At 32.1% G+C, this 23,556-nt stretch overlaps 2 protein-coding genes across 6 annotated transcripts in view; one reads left to right on the top strand and one right to left on the bottom strand.

Annotated features, from left to right (window-relative positions):
- LOC143255866 (uncharacterized) overlaps positions 1-6,171 on the top strand; it is a 93,217-nt gene extending 87,046 nt beyond the window's left edge. The window contains exon 4 of the mRNA XM_076512206.1: positions 546-6,171. Coding sequence (XP_076368321.1) covers positions 546-775 — 230 coding nt within the window. The 3' untranslated portion in view covers positions 776-6,171. The remainder of the gene's footprint in view (positions 1-545) is intronic.
- A 3,015-nt stretch (positions 6,172-9,186) lies between these two features.
- Positions 9,187-23,025, bottom strand: LOC143255864 (glycerol-3-phosphate dehydrogenase [NAD(+)], cytoplasmic-like). Of its 5 annotated transcripts, none has more exons than XM_076512200.1 (4): positions 22,902-23,025; positions 18,816-18,876; positions 17,827-17,881; positions 9,187-12,951 (listed from the first exon to the last, which is right to left on the bottom strand). In XM_076512200.1, exons 2-4 carry the CDS (start codon positions 18,839-18,841, stop codon positions 11,824-11,826), a joined length of 1,209 nt encoding a protein of 402 aa, XP_076368315.1. In that variant the 5' UTR covers positions 18,842-18,876; positions 22,902-23,025; the 3' UTR covers positions 9,187-11,823. The 5 variants fall into 5 exon arrangements, with proteins under 5 accessions (XP_076368315.1, XP_076368317.1, XP_076368319.1 ...); XM_076512202.1 differs by lacking the exon at positions 22,902-23,025 and adding an exon at positions 21,988-22,226; XM_076512204.1 differs by lacking the exon at positions 22,902-23,025 and adding an exon at positions 21,916-21,935.
- Positions 23,026-23,556: the final 531 nt, after the last annotated feature.

Raw genomic sequence — 23,556 nt, 5'->3', positions numbered from 1 at the left:
TTTAATAACTTAAAAACTGATTAATTCGTTTTATTATAAAATAATTCAGTATATATATAAAATGTTTGTGTGAGGTTTCATACTTTCGATCATTTAAAAGTTGCTTAAAATACTCTTTAAAGCCTAGATATGATAATATACAGTAGTTTGGACTTTACTTAATCTTAACAGAAAATGCGTAAAGGGCATCGCTAAATACAACAGTATGTGTACTCGCAAGGCGTTAGATGCAATCCCCTCAAATTATTGTCTAGTCGATATAATCTCCAACACCGAATACATAATTTAAAAGATTTTGTAGGAATTGTGGAAAATAGGGGATTATGCGTATAATACATCGTGAGAAAAAGTACAAAAATATACCTGAAAGTGCTCATTGGATTCTAAATATATCAAACTCGACTTCTGTGAAAAGGTTGAGTTAATCAATAACTTAAAGACTTTCATATCCACGTTTCTCTGTTATGTCTTTGAACAAGTAGAAATAGTTAAAGTAATCTATCCTTCATTCATGAAGAAAATAATGCTTCCTCTTATTCCGCTAGGTGTTAGTACTCAGGATATTGAAGCAGAAAACGAACAACTCATCAACGATCTGTACCGACTGCTGAAGAAATATTCGAACCTTAAAAACATCATCCATGAGCTAAACGTGGCTTACGTAGATACAAAATCGTATCCTGTGATTCCTCGTTACACTATGCTGAAAGAAATGATAAAAGACGTTTTTAGGGATCCTAACTATATGGAGGTTTGCCACGAAGAAGTTGGATAGAAAACAGTTATACAACGATTAAACGAAACGTTAATGTTTAATTTTACTCTTATGATAAGAATGTTGCATGCTTGATTTGTCGATGTTCTACCACTAGGGGGAGCAGTTTATCATGTTGCTGCGTATTTTTGGAAACCCCTACGTGTATAATCTTGATTTGCATAGTGTTTTAATGTTTATCAAGTTGAAGAGTATAACTTTCTGTATTTAACTACAGAATGTAATTTATTATTGTTCGTAAAAGACAGTACAAAAAAATATATGTATATAATTTGTGTAAGTAATTCGTGGCTGCTTAAAACGGATTAAGCTAAATGGTTTGGTCCCATTTCCAAATTTTAGTTTTAAATTAGATATATTAGTTTGAAAAAAATCTATACATTGATGATATACAAGATAATGATCCACATTTCTAATATCAGATGTGTTTAGATATCTGTAGTAATTAAAAGTATAATTCAAATACACTCACGTCACATTCGATTAGCTGCTACACTGTTGGTAACTGATATGGACGGTCAGTGTGTTACCTATCTGAATAAATATGACTTAATCTTACGAGTTGATAAAGTGAGCCTAATGTCAAATAACTTAGTTTGTGTTTTATATATTTTACTTTAAATGTACTAACACCACTTGTGAAAGTGGAAAAATAGAGGAAACAGAACTTGACAAAACGGGGCCAAGTGAAGTATCCACGCATCTAGATGTATTTGAGTTATCACGATTTTCCTTTCGAAATATAAACTCAATACAAAAAATAATTTGTTCTTTATTTTATATCTCCGACTTTGTGTACTAATACCCAGATTTTGATGTTCAAACAAAGGATATTATATCCATCCCGTGCAATTTACACCCCCCTAAAAGGTTGTATCCATCGTACTGAATTCACTTGTTATACGTATATACAAACTATGTGTTGCGACATTGCTAATAAAACAAAATTTCTCAATAAAGCTACCTATTTGTTAAGTGGTAAAGAAGAATTAAAGTGCAGCAAGGTGATTTTGTAAATTGAAAAATCCACAACGTGGTTATTAGTTCACTGGCTTTCCGTTAATGGAGTTTTGCTTCTCTATGGATTGAACAGAATGTTTTTAAGTTCGTCTTTCCAAGTCAGGAAATAAATTTTTGCATTTGTGATAAAATCCTATAATGATGAAAACCATCAGCTAGTTCATTCAAAAAACTTAGTTTCATAAATCAAATCAATGTTTTCTTTTTTTTACCTTTCTTGCTCTCCTAAGTTCTATTTAACCGAACCGGAATAAGGTATTCTGAAGGTTAATAGAATGTCAGTGTAAATATTATTAATAGTACCTGTATTTATAGTTAGTTCTAACATAAAATTTATCTTAACGTTCTCATCGAAACCAATTGCAACAACAACTTATCACCAGCACCTTATGATCGCTGGAGGATTGTTGTCTCATCAGCACACTGCGTGATTATCAAGTGTTGCTTCAAGTGAGGGCAGACATGGCCGTTGGTGAAAGAATCGATATCGTTTATTTTTATTTATAGGCCAATTTAAGATCAAATGAAGACAAGAGTCGTAATATATATACTCTAATTTCTGACCAAAAAGCGTAACAAACATATTATCTTGAGCTTGCGGTAAGTATGGATAGCAATCAACCACTGGCGTCAGATATTTTGTCCGTAATGGGGAAAATGAAATAATAGAACACAGAAAATTTTCCGATAGAGAACTTGTTTACGTTGTATTCTTGTGGGTTTTCTAACATAATTGTTGGATGTAGAGAAATATATGACAAGAACTGCGTTTATATATATATAATTACACAGAAGATAATAAAATTATTGTAAAGTACATATCTCATTTCACAGATGATAATACAATTATTGTGAAGTACATATCTCACTTCGTAAAATATTATTTTCCTACTTCCAATAAGCTGATACCGTGTGTAAACAAGCGATGCGTAATATTACTATATAATTAAATACGTGGTAAGGCTAAGAGAAGTAGGATGATTCTCAATCAAAGTAAGTGTCTAGAACTGTCGATGCTCAAGGGATACGTTAACGCTGAACTTGTGCTTTGGTATATGAGAGTTAGAAAACATGTTTAAGTAATGAAGAAATCGAATGACCGGCTGTTGTAACTGTAACTAACATCAGTCTCGTTTCAGTCTGTAATAGCCGAGGTTTCATAACATTTTTGCTAATTATTGAGGTTGCAATTGAACTGAAGATTATATAAAGTGAAACATCTGCGTTCTAAAATCACTTTGTAACTCTTTTGTGTTTAACGATCCAAATAATCGGACGTATTTATTCTTCGTATATTTGTGAGTGTGTGTAAAAAAAAAATACATATATATATATACGAAAATTATTGGCCCGGCATGTCCAGGTGGATAAGGCATTCGACTCGTAATCTGAGGGTCGCGAGTTCGAATTCCATTCGCACCAAACATGCTCGCTCTTTCAGCCGTGGGGGCTTTACAATGTAACGGTCAATCCCACTATTCGTTGGTAAAATTGTAGCCCAAGAGTTGGTGGTGGGTGGTGATGACTAGCTGCCTTCCCTTTAGTCTTACACTGCAAAATTAAGGACGGCTAGCACAGATAGCCCTCGTGTAGCTTTGCGCGAAATTCAGAAACAAAACAAACAAATGAAAATTATTATCACGAAGAAACGAATAGGTTTGGTCGATAAACTAACTCAGATATCATACATTAATATATAATAATTAGCTTTCATAACATCATAATCGCTACTAGAATATTATAGTTTACAGACAACATAAGGTCCTTGAAAGAGATTATATATATATTGTTGGTAACTAGTATAGATAAAAAAAATCACTGCCTACAACATAACGAACCTTTACAAATATTAGTGTGGGCTCGTATTATTACTACTTTTGCTTGGTCAAAACTGTGGTCGACAGGTTAAGCAATAAACGTTTGGAAAGCATTATGATTCTACTTTTGAATAAATAACTGCTGCTGTGATGTGCATATAAACTAAAAAGTAGCAAATATATGAAAAACAGTAACAACAGTCAACATTGTGTATAACGAAATAAAGTCAAACTTTGATAAGTAAGATTATCTGAGAGGACTTGCTTTAGAAACTCGAGCATTGTAGAAATCTTTGTGGGTAGCTTAATATAGGCCTGGCATGGCCTAGCGCGTTAAGGCGTGCGCTTCGTAATCTGAGGGTCGCGGGTTCGCGCCCGAGTCGCGCCAAACATGCTCGCCCTCCCAGCCGTGGGGGCGTTATAATGTGACGGTCAATCCCACTATTCGTTGGTAAAAGAGTAGCCCAAGAGTTGGCGGTGAGTGGTGATGACTAGCTGCCTTCCCTTTAGTCTTACACTGCTAAATTAGGGACGGCTAGCACAGATAGTCCTCGAGTAGCTTTGTGCGAAATTTCAAAACAAACAAACAAAAGCTTAATATTAATGTTTTAAGCTTAGGATTTTGCTAATTTGCTTAGAAAATGTCGTGTTCTTTATTGAACATATGTTTGATTCCATAACATAAATAATAATGATAAGTATATTAATCAAAATTTTGATTAAATGTTGTTTTGTGACAAATTTACTGTCAGCTTGTTAAACTTCTGTTACTGTATGTAATTCATTTTACTTATTATATATACATTCATAATATGCACTAGATGACGCTAAAGTATGTGGTCCGCAAATATTACAGTTGATAGTGTTTAATGTAGATTTAAAGTTTTTGACACCAAAGCTGTTATGTGTACAAGTAGTCACGTATTTGTATCTTCGTTGTATTTTAGGTGAAGCAAAACGGTAACAAATAATGAAAGAGAATATGTGCAAATAATTGGCTGAAAGATATAGAATAATATTATCCTCAAACTCCACGTTTTCAAAGTAACAATACTTCATCCAAAGGGTACAGCCAATACCACATAATATTGATATAAATCATATGTACAGTAAAGTACGTGCGTTACTAATTCAGCAAATTACTTTTTTCAGTGTAAAACATATCATTGTGAATAGGAATGCTTCAAACACATATCAGTGAGTAATCTTTAAAACTTCTAAAATCGTTTTACTACAGAACATGTTTCTTTTGTTGTTGTTTTTTACCAACACCTTGTAAATATACTAAAAGCTGATGACTCAGTGTTATGTTGGGCGAATTATAATCGAGATGTACAATACTGCTTAAAATTAAGCGTGAAACTTGAGCCTCCTACAAGAAATTTCAGAAGAGATATAAATTTACTTATATGTGTTAAATTTGAATATTAATGTCGTGAAATTGTGTGATAAAGTAATCTTATGTACGTACTCTTGTTCTTGCATAAATATACGTGTTTACGTAAAAATCAAATAATGACGTCCTTGTGAAATGTTTTTGTTCCAACCGCAAGGTTTTTCCTAGTTATATTATTAATGGTTACATGAAAATTTATCATTATATAAAAAGTGTTTAACTTATTTTATAAGAACAGTATTTCTGGCATGTCGTAAAACATTCTGTCATAGTTAATCACGAAACTTTGTTTTATATTTGGTAATTTTGTTCAGCTGTATACGTCTTCTCATATTGCTACTTCCGCATGACCCTTAACTCTGTTTTTAGGATAAATATTCAAATTTCAACGATCACGTTACTTAATGCGAATTAATTTTCCCTATTTCAGAAATTTAACCTAACTGTTTGAACAAGTGCACATACACACTGTGTATAAATATATATAATAAAAACAAACGTATTAAACATATTACTCTAATAAAATGCCTGCTACAAAATATTCACAAAATCCAAATTTATTGGAAATAATTAAAACTCTGTGTGTATTCATAAGCATCGATTCTAAGAAATAACGTTGAATGAAGAAAAAATGAAGAACAAGAGAAATCACAATTTAACAACTAATAACCAAGGGTGTTTAAAGGTATACTTCTTTCTTAAGAGTGACTTAGGCATGAGCAAAACTAAAATATAAATAACCTAAGTGTATCTATAAGATAATTAAATAATTTTATATCAATGTGTCTTTCATTTAAACATCCTGTAAAAGAAACGAATTTCGGTGTCACCAGTTCATTAGGAGTTAGGCACAATGATATCGAAACGTTGTTTGTTGTCCAGCAAATATCAATTAATGAACTATTTCAAAACGAATTATATTATAGAAGTAGTGTGAATTAAACACTGCCTGTGACCACCTTTAGAAATCTAGTTTCAACATGTTATTGTTAAAATCCAGTTTTAGTGAATTATTGATATGTGACAGGTTTATGTCAAGTCCAACGAATAGCATTTGGTGAATAAATGTGTCTTTTTGTGACTCATAAGATATATGTTACTATAAATATATATACACATAAGCGTTTGTAAAATGTGTGCTTCTCAGTGCTTTGTATTGTGAAAACAGTAATAAAGTTAATGTTAAACATTTATCTTCGACTCATTTCGATAAATTCATTTCTTATATAACACAAAAAAATGTAAATATCATTATGTTGGAGAAACCCAAAATATCCTTAGAGAATGATCCCAGGTATTTCATCAGTACGTTTGAGAGCTTGCCATGCTAAGCATTTGGTTTCGATACTTGCAATGGGCAGAACATAGATGTTACTACGTAGCTTTGCACTTTACAAAACAAATATCCCTAGATATTGGTTTAATAACCTTACGTGTGTGTGTGTGTTTTCTTATAGCAAAGCCATTTTGGGCTATCTGCTGAATCTACTGAATAAACTTAAGTCTTCATTACAACCAAAAAATATCTTCTCGTTGCTTCACATTTCAATAAACTCGATCATCTTATTAGTGGCTTATCCATGATCATTCTAGACAAAGAATTCTAATTTAAACGTAAAGAGAATTTAAAAAAAAAGTTTACTGAGTAATTACCCTGAATGTAATTAATCGTGAAGACATAAATTTTTACCCCATCATTACATATTTCTGTTATATTCGTAAACCTATTTCACATACTAATTTTATTATATTTTCTCTACTGTTTAATCCTCCTTTTGATTTACTAATAGATTTTTCTTCTCTGTCTTTCCTCCACTTTTCTTGCTCAATAATAACTTGATATTTTTATCTTTAATCCGTAAGTTATGATACGTTTTTTACATCTCTATTTCGTATGTGTATGCGTGATCTTAATTACCTTATTTATGATTCTGTTTTTTAGTCTTTTATTTATTTTATAAGTTATTTCCCCTCGCTGGATTCAGCACGTAGCCTGATGTGGCTTTACTATAAAAAACATACACACACTTCCTTTTCATCGCGGTTTTTTTCTTGGGTTGATTTGATTACCTGAACACTTTCTATATACATCCTTTCCTTCAAAATTTATTAACTTACCTTTTAAATTAGTTGACAAAATGAATATTAAAAGTACTGATTATCAACGAGTTCCTATTTACTCTCCACACAATTAAAAGCGTTTCTCTACTGATTAAATGCCAGCTATACAAATAAAAAAAATGCCAGTGTAGTGTTTTCAAGACTAAAATTTTAAAATGTTTTTTCTCATTCAGTATTACTCATAAAGAGATCAGCAAAGCTAGAAGCAATCTTGATACCCCTGGAAGTGTTAATATTATTTTGAATATAATGTTCAGTCTCAACTTCAGTTATATAAGGATAAAAAGAAAGCAGTGTCTGTTTTTAGAATTTGGATTGATTTTAAACAGCTTTCAGAATATCTAGTCTTCCATTGTGTTTAAATTAATGCAGAGGGGAGAATGCATCCATATCACATATGTCTATAAGGAAGTAATGGTGTGTTCTATTTTTATTTACCCAATATTATTAATAAAATGTGTCATATTAAACATGGAAAAAGACAAATAACAGATGTGTCTTTTATGTGTTAGTCAACTTAAATAGATGTCTCTTTCATCGTTAAATTTATGTTAAAAGTGAAAGAGCATCTGAAATTATTACGTTCTCCCTAGATAAGAAGCCTGCTTATATCACACATAATTAAGATTGTTCTATTTATTTTTTAAAATTCGTTCAAACTTTTCACTGATGGATTTAATTAAGTGGTCAAAACAGTCCTGAGTGTGAGTTTGTAGTAATAGGTATATTACGTTGTTGGTTAGTTTTAGTGATATAGTCTTTTTCTTAAGAATAAAAATGAAGTTCTTACTTGGTTTGAATCTTGTGAAAAGATACACGAGGTCTATCTGCGATAACAATTCCTTATTTAGCAGTGTAAGACTAGAGAAAAGGGAGTTAGTCATTACCATCCACCATTACCTCTTGAGCTACTCTTTTACCAACGAATAGTAGCATTGACCGTCACATTATAACGTCCTTACAGCTGAGAGGGCGAGCATGTTTGGTGTGACGGGGATTCGAACCTGCAACTCTCAGATTACGATTAGAGTGCCTTAACCACCTGGCCAAGAGCTAAGTATTAGTATATTAAACATATATTTAATCTATTGCACACCTGCCAAGCTATATTTTATTTTTCTTTCGTAAGGGGTATATTTCCCTTTCATATCAACTCCAGAAACCGAGTTTTGGGCAGAGCACAGATGACCATCTTGTGTAGCTCTATGCTTAACTACAAACAAACAATCGCTTTCATACAAAAGAAAAAACGAGTCTGAACGGATGATACGTATGGCCTTCAAAACTTGTGCAGTAAATACGCCATGCTTAATTTTTTTCACAATTTAACAAAATATTTAATAAACACATGATTTTAAAACAGTTTAAATTATGCTCTAACTGAAAATCCAGTGTTTACGTATTTTATCGAACAATCAAAAATAAAAATTAAAACATATTAAGAGAAAACTATGTATACATGCAGTTTCACCAGGTCCTTTATTCTAAAAGCACACGGTTGCACAATAATACACGTGTATTCCCCAGATTATCACGCCTTTTCTTCAACTTTCTCTAAGAGTGCGGTTTTGAAGCGATTGCCAAATCAATTATTCTTATCATAATTTTTGATTACAAAGAAAAATGTACCATTTGTTTCAGACAATGTTACACAATTCAAGGTTTAGTGATCTTCATCAACGGTATATGTGCAACATGTTATTCAAATCGCTGTTTAATAGTATTTCAGTTAATTAGCTATTACTGCGGTCTTATCACAATAAATCTACTGCTTCATTATAGTTTCCATGTGTAAACCACAATATTTTTAAATAATAAAAATACTGACCTCGAACCTCCATTGTCCCAGCTCATATTCTAGTGACAGCAAATCAATATATTACGTTACGCTTGTAGAATAATTTTTCAAAACGTGAAGTTTTATCATGGATCTCCGATTTGTAAGCGTGATGCAAGAATTATGTTCAATTTGTGTAATAACACAAAAGCTTCTGCAATTATGACTAAATATTTAAGACACAAACGATTATGATTGTATGGATAAATGACAGAACAAATTTATTGCTCACGCAAATGTATTTTATTACAAAAATTACTGTCATGAAAAGAAAATGCTTAAACCCTAAAAGAAATTACTACCTTTTAATACAAGCTTACTCAGAACAACTGATGCAAATTTGAGTAAAGAATTCAGATTATGTTTGGTTTAAGTTCAAAAACGCGTCTTTTGCCATCAGAGAGCGATGTAATCAATTATACTAATTTAATTTTTAAATATTCTTTCCGTATAATAAAAAAAACAAGCATTAAGTAATTACCGTTCCTTCAGTCGGGCAAAGAATGTCCTTGATAGGCAAGTTGCCCCACAAATTCGAGATACCCAGCTTATAACAGTCAGAACGAAAGAAAAGTTATTATAACACTCGCTGCTAAACATATAATTAGGCGAGGTATCACTTCAACTCAATGATACCAAAAAAGAAATGATCAGATTAGTTAACCACAGGAAATGTGACATTTTCCTTACCTGTCGGACAATTTCAAATACCTGAACTTTTCTGTGGTTGTCTTCAGAAAGACAATGTACAGTTGAAAATATTTTTCACGAAAATTTATTAAATTCCAGTACGGAATAGGTCAACCGATTAATTATCAGGGTTAGAAAGCATAGACGCTAGCCAAAGTTTACAATCAGAACAAACCGCTGAATTTGGTATATCAGTGTATCACGTATTGACCTTACGCGTTCATTAAAGATTAGTATAATACGTCAAATTACTATTTACATAATCCTTGATGTAGCTAAATCAATAAGAATTGATATTACTAAAAATATTAAACTATCGCCTCGTGGTGACATGCTTTGTTTTTGTAACTTAGAGTGAACTGACATTTTAAAACTACAGTTTATAAAATTGGGGAACACACACATAAACGATAAAGTGACAAAAAACAGAAACACCTTGGCAATAAATTATGAGCTAGTGCAAAATAAAAAATAAGCAGAACTAGGTAACATTGAAGTCTATATAGCAGCTTCTATGTTTGATAAATGATCAATTTACTTGAAAAATCTGCACATGGTGGTAGACAGCACTACAGAAAATGTAAAACTACGAAACATTAATGTGCTCAAAAAAATAACCAAGACACTGCATATTTTGTTTAATCAAGATACAACTAATTACACTGGAGCACAGGCAAGGAAACTGATAAAGACTACGTTCATCCTTGTTACTGTGTTACAACATACGGGTGGGCCACAAAGCAGCTAATACATGGTCACATACAACAGGCAATAAATATGAGCTAGAGACTTGTGAACTTACTAACTGTAAACAACACGGTTTGTATTAGATCATGATATATTTTGTACAATAATGTTTAAAAAGTTTCCTGCGCTTGTACAGAATGACATCTGAACTAGTTTTTCCTTAATAATAAAATTCACCAAAAATGTTACATATATATATATATATATGTTTATATTAATGTTAAGCTGTCAAAATAGTCTAAAAAACAAAGTGGTTTACATTCAACCACCTAAATCAATTATTTTCATCACTCAAGTATTACTAGCTAAATATTTATGAATAAGTTATAAATGTTATTTAATATTAATTTAGATAGCTTCCAAGTTTTTTATACCATATACATAATTGTATATATATACAAAACTTTTTTAATGCAATCACTATCAAGAAACCTAAACCTTTTATTTTTTCTAAGTTTATATCAAACTGACACTACTCTGAAGATTTCAGCACTAAATGCCTTTTGTTTACATTAATGGCAATTGACATTTCAATGAGCTGCAAACATATCTAAGATTCACTTTGCAGTTTTGCTCCTTCTTGAATTTCATTCTACTAGAGCACTGGCTCTCTAAATGGCATGTCCTACTTTCACTTAACATATTAATTCCAGTAAAAATGCAGCAATATATAAATAAGTAATCATTTCAACTACATTTATGCATCTGATAAATTTGGTCTTTTCTATAACTTAGACACACACAAGCCATAACAGCTAGAGATATCTATATCTCATGTCAAAGTTTTAAAAAATCATTATGCTCATATATATATCAATGAACAAAATAGACCCAAAATGAAAGCAAAATCTAAGACAAAGTTTTAAATAAAATGATCCCCAGGGTACAGGCTATAATGTGGGATATAAAATGTGCCCTGTGTTTTGGAGTTATTTATGGGAATACACTGTACACCCAGAGTTAATCTTCCTTTGCCAATCTCATATGTTGAAGAAAATATAAAAAATCAAATAAAATTGTCAAAATAATACTGGTTAGGAGAGCATGATGTATAGATGATCACGCCCATAATGTCCTACGTCTATATTGCCCTTCACTGCCTGTAGAAAGTTATGGAAAGGTGACTGTTTTCACATAAATAATAAAAACAAAAATTGGATTTGCTGTTTTATTGCAGTTTTTACTTTTGATGTTAATTTTTGCTTAACTGTTTAAGTATCTTTCCATATATATAGTTACAAATAAATTGAAACTACATCTACCAGCAAAGAAATTAATAAAAACTAGCAATGTCAAGAACTTTCTCAGGAAGAAATAAACTTGTAACCTGAGTTTGACCAGATATTCAGTTACGTTTTGGTACTTAGAACATGTTGCGAACTCTTACAAAAAAACAAAAAAAACATTACAAAATCCATTTCTAAATCAGATTTCGGAACTGTGGATGATGTCGAACACATGTTATAAGCTCTGTTGGAGGTAGCTGTCCTGTAAATATTTTATTTACAACAACAAAAAGAGGGAAGCTTTCTTCAAGATTTTGTTTTTCCAAAACCCTATGCACTGCATATGCAGTCTCAGGTCCCTGGAGTTTCTGTCCTTCAAGCATTTCTGCTTCTAATTCATTCAGCTTTTGATTAGTCCTCACAAAAGCTTCAGCCAGCCTCCTGTTTCGACCACCATAGCAGGTTGTTATCAGATCAGCAACCCCACAACTCTGAAAGAAGGTCTCTAGTTTTGCCTTTGGATGAAACCACTGGGCAAATTTTATCATTTCAGTCAATCCAAGTCGAATCACAGCAGCCTTCGTGTTATTCCCATAACCAAGCCCATCCACACAACCTGATGCAAGAGCAACTATGTTCTTCAAAGCTCCACACAGCTCTATGGTAGATACATCAGTACTCAGTGTCACTTTGAAATAATCTGTTTCAAATAATTGTTTTAAAATATTTCCAACTTGTTCATCATAAGTGCCAAGAGTAGCTTCACAAAGAAATTCAGCTGCAACCTCATGTGCAATGTTGGCACCCATAAGAACACTGACATCAATATGAAGGCTGTTTCTTAGCCAATCAGATACGAGTCTTATTTCGCCAGAATCATCAACGTCAAAACTTTTTATGAGAGACACACCAAGAGAATTTTGCTTAATTTGGCCAAACAGTGGAATACAAGTCTGTTTAACAAACTTGTGAGGCATGACAAAAATTATAATGTCACTATTTCTTGCTGCTTCAACAACATCTGAAACTGCAAAAACGTTGTCAGGTAGTTTAAAACCAGGAAGGTAACAAGGGTTTTCATGTTGACTGTTTATAATATCACTGAGTTTTTCTCCTTTAAAAATTCTTTGTCTTACATACATCATAACAGTTTCATCAAATAGGTCATTATGACTAGCATTATGTCCCACAATTCGAGCAATGGCAGATGCCCAACTGCCTGAGCCAATGACAGCAACTTTGTAAAGTTTTGTTTTTCTACTACTTACTGATTGCAGTAATGTTCTTTCATGCTTCAGTCCCCAATTCTTTAGTTTTGTATTCTGAAAAGTAATATATATTATGTATGTGTACTTTTAATAGATGAAAATCTTTATAGCATTTTAACAAATCTAACTCTCAAAAATTAAGTCACTTCTCACATATTCAAATAATAACTTAGTTTTATCACACTTAAGCTTGATTACATTCATAAAAATATGTTAAAATTTTCTTCAATCAAAAATGTATTTCCATTAATACTTACCTCCCTTCACACTGTTACTTAGCTGGTAAAATTTCCTTCTTTTGCCCATCTAAACAGTGTTCTGATTTCTTCTCATTTCCTCCAGCATTTTATTCCCCACTTAAATGCCTTTGACAATATCTGTCTCATGACACTCTCCACTTACATCAATGTGTCCCGAATCCTGGCACTGTATAAAAGCATCTCATTCAGATTTTGTCATTTTTCAAGCCTGACCCAATCCACAGTTTCTAAAGCAGGGTGGGAGAGTGAGAGAGGAAATAGGTATTATTGGAATACATTTTGAATTTTAAAAAATGACTTCCAAAATATACTTAACTCCACTCACTCTACAGCTAGAATTACATATTTATCAATACAGAAAGTATCTGCATAAAGTGTGGGTGTGCCAATAAAAGATTATACCCTAGTTGGGGAAATGCTCTACATCCAAAACATGTATGCTTTTCACCAGAACTTGCAGGTGCAGTTTTACATGATCCATCATCACTATCAGCCAGGTCCCAACAAGATAACCAAGGTTCCATTGCTCAGAGTAGGATTATATGGCCAAGATCCCTAAATCCCATGTTGGTGGTTATGGCATATGGACTGCAATGTACATTCTTATGAGTAAATCCTAGACTGTAGCTATAGAGTGATGCATCCTGAGCCACCTGAATCATGACAAGAAGGGCAGTAACACCAAATCTTCTCCTCAGCCTGAAAAAGTCCAAAAGGCAATAACCCCAAACTCACAATGACAGGATGCTGCAAGGAAACAGAACTCATCTCATCTGGAATTATGAACACTCATCCTCACTCCCCAATCATGTGGTCAAGGTAAATTCCACTTGTCCCCTGAATTATGGGGAGAACGTGGAACAAACTGTGCTCAACCAAGAACCAAGAAGAAAACTACTCTGCATTTTGAATAACAAGGAGACAATGGACCATCTTCCATAAACACTGAAGCAATATTGATCAAAACAAAGACCACATTCAACCCAACAAGACATATTATAATCAAATCTAAACTGATATTATGAGTAGGTTCTCGGGTAGGATGGTGCCTCTTTTACCAACATCTGGGATTAAAGACTCCCAAGTTCCACTAGTAGAATATGAGGGGATGCAACAAACAATGGTGAATCCTGAGGAACAATGCTCTGAAAATAGCACAACAGGTGAACCAAGTTCTCTAAATTTTTAAAAGCAAATCAACCCCAATTATTCAATTCAATAATCAGCAAGAACAGAAAGGATCCCCTTATGCTTTACTCCATGAGTGGTAAACCAGTAGTACAGTAATGTTACCATGTCTGCCTCTGTATGATTATATAGAAAACCTCATTTATATAAAAGCTGTTACAACCTAGATAAAGTATACTGTGTTAATGATTGTTAGTCTGGAATTGTTTGGATCAAAGCACTTCTGCCTGGGCAATACTTGCCACTGAGCGGGATCCTGTGAAAAAGAGGTAAAGGATCCTGGAAACTAACAAATAATATTAGTAATAAAGATACTCACACCTCCTTACAATCTAGCAAATGTGATTGACATAGCTATAGGGGAGTATTCAAAAACCCTCATGAAAAGATAATGTCAGATCAAGTAAATAATCTGAGATAAAAATATTGGAGGAGGTCCATATGCCAGCTGAACAATGTCCTCCAGTGGACAACTCAACTGGGTCATTAAGACCACAGAAATGTGATGAATCTGATGAAACATGGCATGCAGAAGTCTCCTCATCTTGAAAGAGAGCCCAGGCAAAGCAATATGGATCAATTTTCATATTCACCTCAATAAAGTAACCAGGAATAAATCCCAGGACACTGAAGAATCCCTATGAATAAAAAAAGTCATTTTCCAGCACCTCTAAAGACATCAATGTAGGCAATCTAACAATTCAAGAACCTCGCTAGACATGACAAACAATCAGAATCTGATCAGTCAGAGTAATCAGATGAGGATTTATCCTCTTCCCTGGCTACCAGTATTGTAGGTAAAAAGAACCTGTCTAGATATTGAAGAATGTAGTTCCATGATATAAAAGACTGTTTAGTGCAGATATTATGAATTAGTTTATTTTGTGAATAAATATTCTATGGTTGTTTAGATTTTATATTATAAAAGTTACAAGCAGATGGTTATTGTAAGCTGTGTTCATAACTCATTGATGTTGAGGATATAGCAAAGAGACAATTAATTAATAAACATATAAATAGCATGATATAAGCGGGAAAAGACAAACATAATAGCAGAAGAGTGTAAAGTCATGGCCAAGAAAAAGTTCTTCATAGAGTTAACTACAGTAGAAGTGTTAGGTCTAACAATCAACACAGGTTTAACATGTAATATGTTAGAGTAAGACTAAAAGTAGAAAACAAGAGATAAATATAATAATTTATTCCATCAAAGCATGGTTCTAGAGTAACTGAATCAGCTGGATAGCTCTTTGACAAAAGGAACAGAGGATATTTTGAAGAAAGACGACCAAACAATTACTGGAAGAGAAGTATACAACTGCAGTAATTCATGCTACAAGTTTAAGTGAATTATACACAGAATACTAGTGTAATAGAAGTGAGATAAGGTTGTTTGGGTTCTCAACTGAAATTCTAAAGTAAATAAAAGGGCTTAAGTGGACTTTTGATAAGAAGAACAGAACCATATAGTGTTTATGATATTCCTATTATTATCATTACAGTGTAAAGAATTTGTTAAAGATACATTAAACTATTTTGAATATATATATATATTATTTTTAATACAGTGGAGTGTATGATGTTCATTTATCATTGGATTTATCACAAACACTTACTGTAGAAGATTCCAGAGCCCAACACAATATATATACATCTATACTATACAGAGATATAAGTATAAGTCTTTAGTTGACAAATAGCAAACACAAGTTTTAACTTCTGACATATAGGTGGGGTGATAAAACATTCTGTGCACCAGCATTGCAAATAACTTTGACTGGCAACAGCTGCAGGCCACCAGCAACAAAACTTAAACCTTAATGGAAAGCTGACATGATTAATATCCCAATTAGGTAACTGGAATGGTCATTTGGGAAGAAAGACTTGAAGCAACTTGAGGAAAGCACTGGGACTGGTAGTACATGAGACCACCTAATCTTAGGTGATTGTGGAAGATGCAAAACCACTGTCAAAGGGCCAGGTCAAAAAATGAGGTTACAACTGACACTTTTGGATGAAGTAGACTTAACCTACACACCATACAATATTGTTAACATATCTGTCACTTCCACTGATAAATGCCCATCATGTGACTATGCAAAGACTAAAACAGAAACATGGCAATCTCATACATTAAACCCCAACATCCCTGCAAAAGACCATATAACTTCCATGCATGAAACCTGAACTTCAGGATGGTTGGATGTACAACGTTGGATTGTGGTTGCAGCAACAGAAATGACCGATGAAGAAATGGAAGAGATTGGTACACCTGAAAATACTGCTGAAGTGAAAACAAAAATTTAACTAGCTGATCCAGTGCTATCAACAGAACTAAACAAAGGTTTGAACAAATAATAACTTGTACTTTGAGTAACATAAGAATCGGTGGGAAGGTATAGAGTTTCAATCTCATCTTAGTACTGTTGTTAGGAACAAATAAATCCTAGAGAAGTGTGATCTACACAGGTTGACTACAAACTCCATCTGGGAACATCAAATATTCAGGAGTGAGTATCTATTGAGAGTTTAAATATACATCCATTTGGTTGTGGTAGGCTAAAGCTTGTTATTCTTACAAATGTGGCAAGCAAGGCATAGCTATCCCTTTATGTAACCGAGTAGTAAACCTCCTTGCATGAATGACAATACCAGGGGTTGGAGAGAGAACTAAGTATTTGGTCACAGACCTTTCCACCATCCAAAAAGGTGAAAACTCAAAATCAACTGAGGAAAGACCCAAAACATCACACACTTGATTCACCAACTGAAGAAAAGGAGCTAGAGGCAGTTGGTCCTAACTTACCCTCTTGAGAAGCCAAAAGAATAAAGAAAAGCACTGGGAAAAGCAAATCTAAATTATTTCCAGAACATCCAGGAGTGCTCACAAATGCAGCCTCAGAGTCCCATGGAGAAACATCACTTCACTGAGTATATTGTTTTCATCTCACTATGAATAAGGCCACCAACAACCTCAACTGAGAGTGATCTCTCCCACTGAGTAACATTAGATATCAATGGTGGGATGGAAGAAACTTGATTTGCCTCCCTGCCAGAAACAAGAATCCAGAAATTCATTCTGTATATCAGCTTGTCAAACAAAAACATATTTTATTTTTCTTGTTTCAGAAAACAACTAGGTAATACCAAAACACACAAAGTATCTCCAGTTCTGCAGTACAGAAAAACCCATTAGTGAGAACTTCATCAAAAAAAAAAAAATTATCCAAATGAGGTGTATATATACAGTACCAGAATGAGGGTGCTTTGACATGGGTGGAGAGTCTCATTAGACAGATATTGGCAAGGTCAATTAAATGAGAAATAAAAGACTGAAGCAAACAATAAAAAATCAGATCAATGCTCAGACGGGCAAAGGAAAGAAACCCTAGTAGTTGAATAACAGCTGTATTGTGAGTAGAGGTTAGTATGTTGTTTTTTTTCAACTTTAAGTTTAGTAGCTGTTTAAGCCATGGCTTACCTCTCCATAAAAAATCCCCAGATGAAATGATTTTCTAATAGTGTGTGAAAAGGATCTAATAAAAAATAAAAGACAAACTGCAAATGGGAATTTTTTAAGCACATAAAATTTGACAAACCTTAGGATTTTTCAATAATACACAATAACACTACAGTAAAATGTATGTTTCTCAAAAGCTTTTCTGTAATATCATAACAAAAATGGCTTAAAAACAAATGTATTCTTTATCTTGTACGTAAAAACTAGCTTGGGATTTACATATATCACCAAACAAAAAACTGAATAAAATTCCACACAAATTTCTGTTAAAACAAGCTTTTCTTTAAATTACAAATACAGATTATCTTTAGATAAACTATAAATCTGGCAATTTTCACATCTTACAACATTAAATGTAAATCATACATTTTTTAATTTTGCAAATCAAGAAACAGCACTACTAACACAATTATAATACTCTTTTAAAGTACATGCAAACACAAGAAAAACATTTACCTGGATGTTTATGTGTTCCATTTTAATGGATGAAATTAAAAGTAACTGATAGAACAAAGTTTTGGCAAACTTAGTATGATAACCATAACCAAATATTTCTTAGACCATTTTTTTCTACATTAAGATTCTTTATTTTCCCAAAAACATTATAAGCTAACCACTTGTTAACAGTAAATTCAGTAAAGTAACAGCTGAACCAGATAACTGATAAACTGTTCCTCTGACCACAAACACTGTACTACTTACATCTCTAAGCTATTTCAAAAACAACAACAATTAAATTTACACTTTCTAAATATTTATAAAAGTAAAAGATGTCATGCTACAATTTTTCATCTATTATTAAGAAATATCATGAAATAAGTTATAAATAAGAAGTAACAATTTACTACATAAGGCCCTGTATTGAAAGAAAACCCAATAGCTTTTCCATATAGCTTGCTGTTAGGTGTTTAAAACATGAAATACCATTTGAACTTGATATTTAGACTTACCTAATATTTTTTATGCAAACTGCCATTTCATGTTCAGTTCATGCCAAGCAAATCTATGAAACTGATTAAAGAAAAAAAAAATCACAAAATCATGAATGTGTGATTTTTATTTATATATTGGTTTAAAATGAGTATATCACATAAGATGACAATATGCCATTATCTCATTGGTTATACATATACATTACTGGTTCCTCACAACAAATCAGCCCTATGCCTATGAGCAATTATTTTACACAACTCCTTATGTTTTACTTATCTATCTTTATAACTTGCTTTATGAAAATATAAACTATTTTATCTTACTCTTAAATGGACCTTCAATATAAATTTTTTAAAAGCATTCTATAACATTCTTTAAAATATTTTCAAATATTTTTGTTAGCAAGCCTAAACCAGATACTTGTTTACACTAGCACAAAAATTTGTTCAACGTCATAATTCTTAAACAAACTTGTCAATTATATCTCTTATCAATCATACTTTAAAGAAAAAAATTATATGATTTCAATGCTAACAACAAATCAACTTTTAGCTTGGCTTAATACTTATAAACATTAACTTTAAAATTTAGTGCTGTACAGTTTGCATGAGAACCAAAAAATCAAATTACCATAATGTAAATATTTCAATCTGTAAAGCCACACTTTTGCTATGCTTAATTTAACATTGGAGAACTTTATACATTTTTTCATGGCTTCGACTTGGAATTTGGTGGCCTTTTAATGAATGTTAGGGACATGATGGAGGTAGGTATCCCCTCTGCTAGTACCAACCCCCATTACTATCATCCACATTAAAAAAAGACATTAATGGGTTACACAGAAAACCCAAACCACTTACAATAAACAAAAACATTAATTACAATTTTCACATTAAAAATTTATGCCTGGGTAATTTTTATGTTTTCTTAAAAGTGACATTTTACTTTTAAGTTTACATGTAGCTTTATGTACATGCTAATACTTAACATTCAACATTCGTAATACTGAGTGTTATGTAGTGGTTCTGTTGATATAACTTGTATAACAAAAAACTCGTGTGTTTATCTTGTATGCCAACTAGTTCAAGCTCTCAGTCACTCATCACGAGATGTAAAAAAGAACTTCACTGAACTTCAACTAGTGTTAGAATTTACAAGCAATACAACAACTAACAGGCCAAGTTTATCAAACATAATAAATTATTCAATTTTATACATTTTAGAAAAAAAGGAAAACAATGATGTCTGACCATTTAGTTTTTGTTTGAGTCTGAAACAACTTCACGGCTGAATAAAAGCTCATGACATTAACTTGGCATTAACATTAAATTGAAAATTCGTTACACTTACATTGGGCATTTACATGGATTCAATATTGGTGTTACTGTTGTTAGTTAATCAACTAAGCTTCATGTTCTTAACTTTAATATTTAGATGTATGCCTTAGAAATTGTTTGAATTAACCAACTCTGTAGACTAGAAGGATATATATCACTAAGGGCATAGCTACAAAATTATCATAGGGGTTAGGCTAAATTTTAAACATTTCAGATTGATGTAATGATGGTCATATATAGTTTTGATAACTATAAACTCAAACAGATTATTTCTAGTTATAAATTATGTGTGGTTATTCAATCAAAATTTTGTAATAAGTATAGTTTTACTCAAAAGTTGTATTTTACAGAAATATTTAAAGAGATGGGAAAGACTTCAGCTCCATATAAGCATGTGCCCATTTCACATATCCTCTTGCTGTGTCAGCGAATTACATGTATTACAATAATATTAAACTTGTTACATATGGTACCTGTGTATATAATACACCCTGAAACTTCTAGAAATTATACTAGAAAAGTGTGTAACTAATAACCAAATATTACTATTACGATACGTTATATAAACATAACACGTTCTATGATTAAACAGTATTGTTGCTGAAATATGTAAACTATATCCATAGGCCATGTACATATCTTTATTCAAAATGAGAACAAAATTGCTTAACAACTGAAAATTGTAAAACAATTAGTTACTTGGATTGTGACTCTGTGGTATATGTGCTTGTCCATATTTTAAAAGTAAGACAGATACTGATGTAAAAAAGCATGTAAATTGTGCCTTTTTAAAAATCAATATCATTAGCTTCCTTTTCATACTTTAAAATAAATGTGATTCCATACAAGGTACCCTATATTACATTTTACAGTATGTTAAAAGAACAAGGGTAGAGTTAAAAGTTACATTATCCTACCTGCAAAACAAAATCTCAAATACATTGTTTCACTGTTTCAGCAGGGCTTAAGAAATGTAGAACAAACATTAGTTGTAACTTGTATCAAAAACTATATGGGAAATACCATTTAATTCAAGCAGAATTACACTGATTATCACCCTTTCTACACATAATAAAGTTTTATTACGATAACTTGCAAATTGTTTCACTTTTGTTTAATTGGCTTTTCACAACTGTTGGATTACTTCCAATATCAATTTTATTGATGCAAGACAAGGAAATATACCGAAAAATTGCATAATAAGAATCTATTTACTTATGTTAATAGTATAGTTTTCAAATTTTAATATACTAAAAAAAATAAAAGTAGAAACAATAATAAATAAATTTTAAGTAAGCTGTTGAATCGGTAATCAAGAATTGTAGTAAGTTTTCAAACTCCAGAAGGAGGAGGCAGAGGTAGTTGGAATATTCTTTAAGTTGAACTTTTAGATAACTCATAAAGGTTGATGTTAGTCTGTCAGGTTACGTACGGAAAAAAAGAGAAGTCTACGTGTATTTAGGATATGTAAATTAAGGTAAAGTAATACTTATGATATATAACAATTTAGCTGTTATGAGCTATTTCCTATAAGATGTTTTCTACATTTTCGTTACAATTATATATACACTGGGCATAAATAACTGAAGTGACCGCCATTTGCTATCTAGCATCAACTACTACACGTACTGATGGCATTAAATTAGGCTTAGTAACCAGTAAAAGCTAGACACGAAGTTCAAAAGAAATTCTTCGAGTAAAGAACTGCTTTAAGGTTATAACTGTTAGTACAATTGAGAGAAACAATACTGTAGAGTTAATTACACTCCAACAGAAGCACCTTTTTTTTTTATCACAAGTTCTTATACTGCAAATGCTTGCCTATATAATATCAACAGTTTAATATAATTACTGTGCGATGGTTGAAATCATGAACTTCAGTTGACATTCTGTACTTTGGATTGAAATATTTTGTCTTCTGATAAAACAAATTCAATAAACTATAACAATCCGATGGAAAACTTCTCCAACTAATGTGAGTTGCCCAACATAATGCTCAGGAAAAGTATTTCAATGTGAAAACATTATAATACTCTTATTATATTATGGTGTTTATTCTGAATTTACTGCCCCCTGTTAGTACAACGGTATGTCTTCGGATTTACAACGCTCAAATCAGGGGTTTGAATACCCACGGATAGCCAGATGTGGCTTTGCTGTAAGAAAACACATCTGAATTTACTCTTTTTTCTTCATATACGCAGGCTTCATATAACACGTGGTTGAGAAAACTACTAGTGCGTACTTTTAAGATGAATGGATTTTTTTTTCCCAGCGAGTGTGCCCATTGTCAGACAAAATAAACAGATACTCAAAATCACGAGTTACAGTCATTGGAAGTTTCATTACATTGGTTTCCATCTATTTGTCAGTTATCTGTGTCATATACCTGTCGGGCAAAATGTACAACCCCCTCCACTGCAATGCTCACACATAAATTACGTCCCTTACTTCTTTTTCTTTTTTTCACTTTTGAATAAGTTTACAATTTTCACAAAATTATGACTATAAGATCAGTTTAAAGAACTTTGATTAGCACCATCCACCCTGACATAATTTAGGAAATATGCAAAATCAGCAATTTCTTGTATGATTCAAGAACGGTAATCAAATAGATAGTTCTTTATATATATATAAAAGTGTATAGTATTATACTTCATTAATATGAAGTGTAAGTAATAATAAATGCCATCTAAATATGTTTTTGAATCATTATTTAATAATACAATACTGATCTTAAACACACCTTTAAGAAACAAAACTTACGTATTGTAATGAACTGAATGATGAATAATAATGAAAAAAACTGAAGATAAACACAACATCACATTAACGTAGATGACGGTGATTGGTAAAAATGCTGGTTTTGTAAGTTTGAGCTACACATTTGTTGCTTTATTCGGTTAAAGAGCCATCTAGTGGTTGATCCAATACATTCCTGATTTCACTAGGGTACGTCAAGTCACATACTTCCTGTGAGGTATTCAAAGTATCTTGTTTATCTTTAAATTGAAAAGTCATTTTAACTTAAACTGTTGTAAAGACGTATTTTAACTGTACTTGAGGATATTGCTGTTTTATAATTTTCTTCTTAAGTATGTATAATATGTATATTTAGGGTACTATCTGCGTGTTTTTTTCGTGACATTCTCCATTACCTGGAAGAATTACACTTTAGAATATTAGTCTCTTGTCAATGGCCTCGGGAAATTAATTTTTAACCAGAAGATGAACCTACTATTACTATATGCTCAACTGTTAAAATATTAATAAAATAACAAAACATGAAATTGAATGTGTATTAATACATTTCTGTCTTCACACGGAAAACTTTCGTGAATTTTCATACATCTAACACTAATGTACTTTCAAATTGAGCATTTTTCCCTGATGGAAATATTTGTTTTTTCGTAATATTTTT

Source organism: Tachypleus tridentatus, chromosome 7 (genome assembly GCF_004210375.1).
Source record: "Tachypleus tridentatus isolate NWPU-2018 chromosome 7, ASM421037v1, whole genome shotgun sequence".
In the NCBI taxonomy this organism is placed as follows: domain Eukaryota; kingdom Metazoa; phylum Arthropoda; class Merostomata; order Xiphosura; family Limulidae; genus Tachypleus; species Tachypleus tridentatus.
This window is presented reverse-complemented; position numbering and strand designations above follow the sequence as displayed.

What these genes read in the sequence shown, in the direction of transcription:
- LOC143255864 (XM_076512200.1), bottom strand. Translation starts at nt 18,841, where the DNA reads ATGGCAGTTTGCATAAAAAATATTAG. An exon ending in GTTTGCATAAAAAATATTAG is followed by an intron (nt 17,882 to 18,815) that starts GTAAGTCTAAAT and finishes ATTTTTTATTAG; the next exon opens with ATCCTTTTCACACACTATTA. An exon ending in TGGGGATTTTTTATGGAGAG is followed by an intron (nt 12,952 to 17,826) that starts GTAAGCCATGGC and finishes ATTACTTTTCAG; the next exon opens with AATACAAAACTAAAGAATTG.